This window comes from Phoca vitulina, unplaced genomic scaffold (assembly GCF_004348235.1).
Source record: "Phoca vitulina isolate PV1807 unplaced genomic scaffold, GSC_HSeal_1.0 scaffold23, whole genome shotgun sequence".
Taxonomy (NCBI): domain Eukaryota; kingdom Metazoa; phylum Chordata; class Mammalia; order Carnivora; family Phocidae; genus Phoca; species Phoca vitulina.
This window is the reverse complement of record NW_022589726.1, coordinates 18,006,915-18,016,268: the sequence shown is the minus strand read 5'-3', so window position 1 is coordinate 18,016,268 and position 9,354 is coordinate 18,006,915. Positions and strand designations below refer to the sequence as shown.

General features: G+C 58.6%; 1 protein-coding gene across 1 annotated transcript; it reads right to left on the bottom strand.

The window, feature by feature from the left end:
• Window positions 1-1,018: 1,018 nt before the first annotated feature.
• On the bottom strand, window positions 1,019-7,121 carry SP7 (Sp7 transcription factor). The gene is made up of 2 exons (XM_032420811.1): window positions 7,050-7,121; window positions 1,019-2,325 (listed from the first exon to the last, which is right to left on the bottom strand). Exons 1-2 carry the CDS (start codon window positions 7,068-7,070, stop codon window positions 1,051-1,053), a joined length of 1,296 nt encoding a protein of 431 aa, XP_032276702.1. The 5' UTR covers window positions 7,071-7,121; the 3' UTR covers window positions 1,019-1,050.
• Window positions 7,122-9,354: the final 2,233 nt, after the last annotated feature.

Below are 9,354 nucleotides of genomic sequence, written 5' to 3'. Positions count from 1 at the left end.
TCCTCCCCTCCATAGGACTTGAGGTTTCACAGCTTCAGGCTGGGGCTGGGAATATTAGGGATTCCCTAATTGAGAGACACCCCATCAACTCTTTAACAGAGATCTAGCTAACCAACCCTATTAGCAGAGATTCTATTAAAAGAGAAACCCCATTAACTGAGACCCTGATGATAGAAATTCTATTAACAAGATCTCCACTAACACTTTTTCTATACAGAGATATACTTAGCTAAAATTTCCATTGCAGAAATGGATCTCCTTCCCTCCCCAGCTCACTCTACCTGACCTGTCATCATAACTTAGATAAATAGAATTATTATTATTATTAGTATTCATTTCTCTTGGAACATAGGGGTTAAATATACAGGCCTGGGGGCAGCCTCCCTGACCCTGGGGTCACCCCATCTTTGGGATCAGATCCCCACTGGTCTGCCCCCCTCTTGGCACCCTGCTCCCTGCCAGGTCACTAACCCCAAGCCCCCTAACTCTGGTCCCTAATGAAGAGGCCACCAGGGGGCAATAAATTATCATCATCATCATCATTATCATTATGTTTGTAAAAACAAAAACAAAAATGCTCTGGAGCATGGAAAGCAAGTGGAAGAAGAAGCTGGGAAGACTGGAGCCTGGAAGCTAAGCAATAGTGGTAAATAAGCTTGGGAAGCAGAAAGGATGCTTGTCAAGGAGTTAGTGAGCTGGAGAAAGAAAGTGTTGGGAGCCCAGATGGAAGGAAAATGAGTTGGGTTGTAAGAGCAGAGGAGAGGGAAGCTGTGAGCAGGGGCAAGGGAAGATCTTAGGAAGCCAGAGTGCAGAAATCAGGCACAAGGTGAGGGCCTGAGATGAGAGTCTGCGGAACAGGCTCACGGCAAAGGGAGGGGTGAGCTAAGGAGGCATGCTGGGAGACACCCAGGCCCAGAACGGCCAGGGGAGAGATGGCGAGAGCCCCAAGGGCAGCATGCATAGGGCAAAGGAGGTGAGGGGCAAGCAGTGGTCCACGAAGCGGGGGGAGGCTGGCAAGGCAGCCCTGGGACTGGAGACACTCCACCCCGCTCAGATCTCCAGCAGGTTGCTCTGCTCTGGGCTGCCTTCAGGGGCTTTCTCTGGGGGTGCTGGGGAGGCTGAAGGTCGGGGCGTCTGACTGGCCTCCTCTTCCCCTGCACTGCGGCCCTCCCCCAGTTCCTTGGGGCCGCTGGGAGGGGGCCCTGGGCCTGGCTCGCCGTGGGTACGTTGGTGTTTGCTCAGGTGGTCACTTCGGGTAAAGCGCTTGGAGCAGAGCAGGCAGGTGAACTTCTTCTCCCGGGTGTGGGTGCGCACGTGGCGCTCCAGCTCGTCCGAACGGGTGAACCTCTTGCCGCAGAAGAGCCAGTTGCAGACGAAGGGCCGCTCGCCCGTGTGCCAGCGCAAGTGGGCCTTCAGGTGCGAGGCCTTGCCGTACACCTTGCCGCAGCCCGGGATGTGGCAGCTGTGGATGGGCTTCTTCCGCAGCCCAGCTGCTGCCGCCCCCAGGCGCTCTAGCTCCTGGCAGTTGGGGCAGTCGCAGGAGGAACGCCCCGCTCCACCGCCTCCGTATCCACCACTGCCCCCGGAGCCGGCCCCCCGGGGGGGTTTGGCCCCACCGCTCCCTTCCAGCTGCCCGCTATTGCTCACTGCCTTGGGTTTATAGACGTCTTGGGGCAAGACATGCTGGGGCCCTGGTTGCAGGAGGTGAGGAGCTGGGTAGGGAGCCGGATTAAGGGGGGCAAAGTCGGACGGGTAGGTGGGCAGCTGGGGGTTCAGTGGAGGCTGAGCAGGGCCTGTGGGCAGTGTCCCCTGCAGCCCATCACCCTGGCCCTGCCCACCACCTAGCCAGTTGCCCCCGGGGTGCACATCCCACCAAGGAGTAGGAGCGTTGCCTGGGCCCGGTGAGATGCCCGCGTGGATGCCTGCCTTGTACCAGGAGCCATAGGGGTGCGCCATGTCCAGAGAGGTGTAGACACTGGGCAGGCAGTCAGAAGAGCTGTGGCCTTTGGGCACTAGTAGCCCAGGGTCCTGGGTGCCTGTGGGCCCAGGGAATGAGTGGGAAAAAGGAGGGTAGTCATTGGCATAGCCCGAGGTGGGTGCAGGAGGACTGCCTGCAGGTGAGAGGAGCCCATTGGTGCTTGAAAAGGGGGCTGGGTAGGCATCCCCCATGGTTTTGGGGGCTGAAAGGTCACTGCCCACAGAGTATGGCTTCTTGGCGCCTGCTTTGCCCAGTGTCGCTGAGTCCCGCAGAGGGCTGGTGCCACCAAATTTGCTGCACGCTGCCGTCAGCATGGCCAGGGGACTGGAGCCATAGTGAGCTTCCTCCTGTGGACACAGGGAAGCACGGCTTAGGGGGAGAGGAGGACAAGTGCAGAAGGAAGGGCAAAACTCTAGAGATGTGGAGAGCAGAACGAAGGGGTCCAGGAAGAGTTGAAGAGGATGGGAGGTAGAGGTGGAGGGGCCAGTGAACACGAGGCCCCAGGGCAGAGCTCAGATGGAGTCGTGGGGAGGAGAGCCAGGTCCAGACTGCACCCTAACAACCTGATGCAGGAGGCAGGAGGCAGAGCTCACTGTGGAGTTGCTGGGGTGCCAGGGCGCCTCAGAGGAACAGGAGACGCTGCTTAAATAGCCACGAGAAGAGCCGAGGATGGATGCAGGACCTAGGTGAGGTGAGAATTAGGGGTCCTACCCCTGGAAGTGGGTTCAGAGCAAGGGCCATGGTCAGAGACTTGGAGAGGAAAGATGAGGCTCAAAGAGTAACACGGGGAGAAAATGAAGTATTAGGGGACTGCAGTTGCCCCCACTCCAGGTTTGCTCAGCTTTACCCCATATTCCACTTCCTGTCTCTGCCTCAGCTCTTGACTACGGCAGTGAGTGGCCTGGTCTCCCTGAGGCCGCAGCCTCATGTCCCTGGTAAGGAATCTCTTGGCAGGGATTCTAGGGCTGGGGTGCAAGAGGAAGCGACGCGGAGACACTGGGACATTGAGAGGGAACAGGGCTGTGGCCAAGCCAGGACTGTGGCTGAGGCAAGAATGTCTTTCAAGCGGGCAGTGGGCACCTCCTGCTTTGTGGAGCCAGCTGGTACCCCTTTGGGAAGGCCGGAGGAGCCCAAAGTCCTCACACCCCTCCAGGACCGGGAATTGGGATGGCTAAGATGTGGGCTCACAGCCACACCCCTCCATGTCCAGTGTCCCCTACCATGTAGCCTACACATGTAGCTCGTCTCTCTTCACCCTTGCAGCACCGTGAGTGAAGGAAGATACGTAGATGTGGGGCATGGGGCTCTTTGAGAAACACAAAATGCCCTTAATGCTCATCATGCTGCTGCTAGCAGGCCAAACCACCCTGAGATGCCCATCCGTCAGGAGCTCATGGTACCCCTCCCTGGGTCAGCCTCAGGACGTGCCAGGAGGAGATACCCTCCAGAATCCGGGGCTGATACAGACATCCATTTCTGAGAATCCCACCCAAAAAGATGCCCTCAAAAGCTGACCCTGTACAGTTCCCTGACTGCGGCCCTCAAAAGCTGATGTATCTGGTACCTTCCCAGCTGAAAAAGAACCCAGGCGTCCAAGACCCCCCTGGTCCCTCTGAGCATGCGGCATGTGTGTGTGCGTGACACCAATCCTACAGCTACGTTTGGGGTTTTAAGGTTGTGGCGAGGGGTCTATGCCCTCATCACTCCCGCACTGCTCCCCAAGTGCAGACCTGCCGCTCCCCTGCCCAGTCACCTCTTTCTGAGGTCCTGTCGACCCCACAGACTCCCAGATTTGAGCCACCAAAACCTTCCTGAAATCCGGCTATGGGAAAAGCCCTGGGTCCTCCCTAGCCAAAGTTTCCCTAGAGCCCCTGGTCTCCCAAGCAGAGGGTAAGCTGAGGCAGGGTAGCTGGTGGGGCAGGATTCAAAGCCTAGCAGAAAGGTAAAACCACGGAGTGCGAAGGAGAGAGGCAGAGACCCAGAACCGGGAGGAGCGACAGACCCTGCCCAGGGTGAGGCACAGACGAAGAAGCCACCGGGGGTGAGGGAGGGGGAGCAGAGGGGAAAACTGGCAGTAAGGGGCAGAAACGGGCAGAGACCCAAAAGAGCAGAAAGGTGAAAAGACAAAGGGCAGGGAGAGAGAGGAAAGCAGAATAAACAAAGAAGTGATGGAGAGAGCCTGGGCTAGGAAGGCGGAGGAAAACAGAGAGGGAGAGAGAGGAGGAAGAAAACAGAAAAGGGGGAGGGGGAGAAGACAGATCTCCTACCTAAGAGAAAACCACCACGATGCTGAGCCCCAGAAAACCCCCAGACCAGGCCACTCCTCCCTCCTTCTCCCCCTGACCGCTTCTCCCCCTTGGCCCAGCCCGGCTCCGTTGGTTTCCCTGCGGTCGGTTTATTTTTAAAAACGCCGACGCCGTCCCCCCCGCCCGGCCCTCACACTGTGGCCACAGGGGCCTCCGCCAAGCCCAGGGACCCCACCCAGCTGGGGAGAGGGAAGGAGGGGTGAAAGAAGGCAAGCAGCCCCAGGCCAACAGGAGACCCCGGCCCTGGAGCGGAGGCCCCCAGGGCCCTGAGAGCAGGGAAGGGGGAGCAAGGCACCAGTCCCACTCGGATGGGTTCTGGAGGCCAAGAACTGGGCACCTGGCTAGCTTCACCGCAGCCTCAGTTTCCTTCTCCAGCTGCCTGCGTGCTCCTGAGAGGGTCCTACACAGGCGCCCCCATACCTGATCACATGTATTCCTTTCCAGGGGCCCAGGAGTCCCACCTTCCAGTTGTCTTTTCTCCTACCTCCACCCCACCTTCCGCTAAAACAATAAAAGCAGGCTGAAAGTACTGGCAAGGAGTCTCCAGAGAAAGAACAAGAAGCTGTCCCAGCTCTCTCACTCATAGGCGCAGCCCAGCTGGGGAAGTGGGAGCCTTTCTCCCGGGAGCTCACAGTGTCCCGCTGACCTCCTGCGGAAGCTCACTCTACATCTGAGGGCCAGCTGGCCATCCACTCTGAGCACCCAAGTTCCTGGGTGCCGTTCTCCACTTTCCGCCTCTGCCCACGTTGTTCGGTCCTCCCCACTTCCAATTCTCCATCCCCACCTGGCCCTCACCCCCATTTCTCCCTCCTGCCTCTTCCCCTGCAGGTCACTCTCCCAGGTGAGCCTCTCATCGGGCAGCAGCTGCTTCCCTCTCGGAACCCCCAAGTTCTTTGCACCGCCAGAGAGCCCACCCATACAAGGCAGAGGGTTTCCTGGGTGGGGAAGAGGGACCGTGGAGGGCCCGAGTGCCCCAAAAGTAGGAGAAACAGGCAGAGGGACTGGAATGCCTTTGTGTTGGGGGCGCATCTCCAGCTCACCAGCAGTGAGGGACATGAAGGCCTGGATGCCTGGACACACTCCTCTTGCCAAGTGCTACCCCAATCCTGTGCCTTTCCTGCAGGCCTCAGGGCCAGCCCCTCCCCCAGGCACCAGTGCCACGCTGGCAACTCTGGCATGGTGCCCACGCCCACTGGTACTGCCCCTGCCCTGGATGGCCCCAGGATTTCCATGCACCTTGGTCCTGAAGCTTCCTCAAGACCAACCGCAGGGTTTCAGTGATGGCTCAATATAGAGTCTGGTGGGGGGACAGCAGGGCGAGCAATCTGCCCTCAGTGCAGTAGAGCATCATGCCTGGGGACCCCTGACTGCATACAGAACAGTGACGAGGGGCGTCGTGTCTACCCCACTGGCTTGCATGCCATTCCTTCAGACTCAGTCTCAAATTCACCATTCCCAGACTTCCACACACACCAGTCCTCACTTGGACCAGCAGATGCTCGGATGGCCCAGCTGCCACACATACACACACCCCTGCGCTCTCACAAAGCCAGCCGTGCGTGCAGGCACGCTGCTTTACATCCTAACACTTACGCCCAGGCCAATGAACACAGGTGCCGAAAGATTCCCGCTCCATCTCACACACACACCTCTCCTACAGGCTGAATGAGTCGGCTTCCCGTTTGGCCCATGACCCCTGGGACTTGAGCTAGGGCACTGGGAGCAGAGATGGGTGCTTCTGAGGGGCGACTGAAGGTGGGTGACCTGAAGGGAGGACTCTCTGGCTCCAAATTCCTGTGGAGGGACCCAGAAAGCAGGACAGAGATGATGACAGAGAAACAGAGTCAGACTCAGAAGCAAGGAGAACTCAGGACGTTCTAAGTGGCTCTGAGTCCTTCCCTTCCAACTATGCACCTGGAGTCCCCCAGAACCCCTGGTAGAGTCAGTGATTTCTCAAAACCCCCAAATCTGACCTCCACGGTACCCTAGTTCCCTCCATCCCCAGTGCCAAAGGCAAGAGATGCTGGGGTCCCAGCCCGTAGGGGAAGTGGCCCAGGCCGCCCTGGAGCCTCCCACTCCCAAAATAGAGCTGAGTTTGTCTTTGGCTGAAAGCTAAATATTTGTGAGCCGGGCAGGCGGCCTCAGACCCTGGCCCTCCTCCTTGGTTCCCTCTCAGGCCCGGGCCCAGTTCCTCTGGTCAGCCCCCCCACATGCACAGGGCTGCCCTTCTCCCCTCTCCCATAGCTCACCTCTTCCTCTACACACACTGGCCCGGAGGCCCAGTCCCTGCCCACTACAAACCAGACCAGCTGCAGCTCAGGCTCAGGCTAGGAGCTCCCGGAGACAGGACCCCCAAGGCACCCCAGTTGCTGCCTGGTGCCCACTCCACCAGCCCGCTCACTCTCTCCCCCTGTCTGCCAGGCTGACCTACCTCCCACCCCTCCTCTTCCTCCTCTCTCCATCCCTGTCCACTCCTCAGGGTTGGTGTGCGGGGCGGACCTCAGAGGTCCATGCCTTCTTCTGACCTGGCCCCTCTCATCTTCCTTTGACTGCTCTCTGACCCCTGGCCCCACTCTCTCCAACCCTTCCTCCTGCCCTCCCCTCCCACCCACCCCGAGCCCTGTCCTCTCTCCTCATCAGGGGGACCCTGGAAGTGACAAGCACCACAGCCACTGTCTGTGTGAGTTGGGAGGTGGGGGGTGCGGGCAGGGATTAGGGCCATTAGGACTGTCGCTGGTGTCCTGGGGGAAGGAGGGGGCAGTTACCTCAAGCAGGGAGGATGCCATCCTGAGGCTGGGGAACAGGTCCCAAGGAGCCAGGCAGATGGAGAGAGCCAGCCGAGCCGGAGAGAGAGGGAGAGGGAGAGGGAGGGAGAATGGGAGAATGGGAGAGAAGAGATCTAAAGTTAGAAGGGACTGGGGGGTGGGGGGTGGGGGGGGCTGCTCTCTGTCTGTAGGGATCCACCCTCTAATTACAGCTTTCCCAGCGGAGAAGGCTCCGGATCCAATGAGCAGGGCGAGAGAGGGAGGCAGAGGGTCCAAATTTCCTGCTCCATTTGCTGAGCTCCCCAAAGAAGGGATCTGGGCGGGAGAGGAGAAACAGGGCTCCAGGGAAGGGGGTGGAAGCAGGAGGAGGGTAGGGCCATGGGCAAGTTGTCAGGGTGTCCTGGGGGGTGCTGGGGGGGAATCAAAGGGATGGTGGACCCAGGTGTCCCTCACCCCGCCCCCAGCAATCCCATAGGCATCTGTGGGCACCCCTCCCAGGGCTCCCCGGTGTCATGTACCTGGGGGCTCTGGGGCTGGGTGTCCGGGGGTCTCTCCTCCCTGGAGGTCTGGCAGTGGGAGCGCGGGCAAGGGGTGACCTCAGGGCCCCGGGAGGGCTCCGCTCCTCTCCCAGGCCAGCTGCACTCCTGTTCCCACTCGGGCTGCGATCCTACAGTCCTACTCTGACTCCAGAATCCTGGCTCCCGCCGCCGCCGCCGCCGCCGCCGCCGCTCTCCTACTGCCGCTGAGGGAAGGAACAGGAGGGAAAAGGAACAAACCCCAAACCACTAATTAGAGATCCAGGGGGGGGATGGGGGATTGGGGACGACACTCACACAGAGAGACTGGAACACACTGACAGACACACTCATGGACAAACACAGGATGATACGTGCACACGTCCGCACACACGGTGCTGCCCACACGGCCACCGCCACTGTCATGAACGGACACAGACAAACACACACAAAAACGGGCACAGTGACATGGCTGGGGGTGCACCCCCCCCAGCTGACCACAGAGACGCTTGCTTCCCCTGTCACACGCACCCCTAGATCAGGAGAACAGTGTGTATGTGCATGTGTACACGCACGTGTGTGTACACGCACGTGTGTGTGCACGTGCGTGTGTGTGTGTGTGTGTGTGTGTGGTGAGAGACAGGAGGGAGGCCGTGCTCTGGGTGGAGGCTTCGGCTGCCTAAACTTTTAGGGTCACTGAGGTAGGTTAGAGAGCAAGGCCTGGAGGAGGGGCGGAGAGTGGGAGGAGGGCTTGGCACAGGCTCAGGGGCTCCCCAATCTTCTTCCCAATGCCTCAGTTTCACTCCTCGAAAGTAGCACCTAGGCCTACCTCCCTTTGTGGGGCAGAACCTGGATCTTTTGATTCTAAGAAAATTGAAGGTGGGCAGGAGTGAGGGTGGAGGTGGAAGGTCATTGGGTCAACTCATCTGTGCCTGAGCCTAGCCCCTCTGGATTCACTCCCAAAAAGATAAGCCAGTTACCATCCCCCGGCTCCTCTTGGCCATACATCAAATCTCCATCCTTTGCTGGATAGTTCTGAGTGGTCATGCTTTCCTGGGAGGGAGCTCCCTGTTCCCTTTGTCATTGTCATGCATCAGTGCCCTCTTGAAGCAGGCAGAATTGAAGTTAGAGCTGCAGCAGGACTTCCCAACGGTGACTTCTCATCAAAATGGGGAAGGAAAGAAGGAAGGTCAATTAGGTTGGGAGAAGGAAACCCAAAAAGTCTATGGCCTGAAATCTGGGCCCTGAGGTAAGTTTCTGGGAAAGAGGGGACCGGGTCGCCAGTGGGTAGTGTCTCTCCCACAGAGGGGCCCAGCCAGCCACGGTTGCTTTGCAAGTTATTCCCCAACATAACCCTCAGCCCCTCCTAGCCTCAGTCCATCAGAGGAAAGGAGACATGTCCTTCCCCACTCCCCTCACTTCCCAACACAGTTCCCTTACTTTCTCCCCTTGCGTGCCCACTTCCCTGCTCCTTTTGCTCTCACTGATGAAAAGATGGGGAGGAGTGAGGAGCACCCTGGAGGTCCAGGGAGAGTTAAGTGCAGTTTAACCAGCAGGCAGGATCAAAATTCAGGACCAGGCATTTGGATTCCAGCCCCATGATGTGAATTCCCCAAGGAACCCTGTGGGCCCAGCATTTAGGGAAAGGGTTAGGGAATCAGGGTGTCTGGCTGACAAACGGAAAAGGAAACAAAAAAAAAGAAAGAAAGAGCAGAAAGACCCAGAGATACACAGAACAAATAAAACAACCAAGAGAGGGGCGCCTGGGTGGCTCAGTCGTCAAGCGTCTG

Coding starts and splice junctions, on each gene's coding strand:
- SP7 (XM_032420811.1), bottom strand. CDS start 7,070: ATGGCATCCTCCCTGCTTGAG. Junction 2,326..7,049: donor TGGCATCCTCCCTGCTTGAG/GTAACTGCCCCC, acceptor CTGTGTCCACAG/GAGGAAGCTCACTATGGCTC.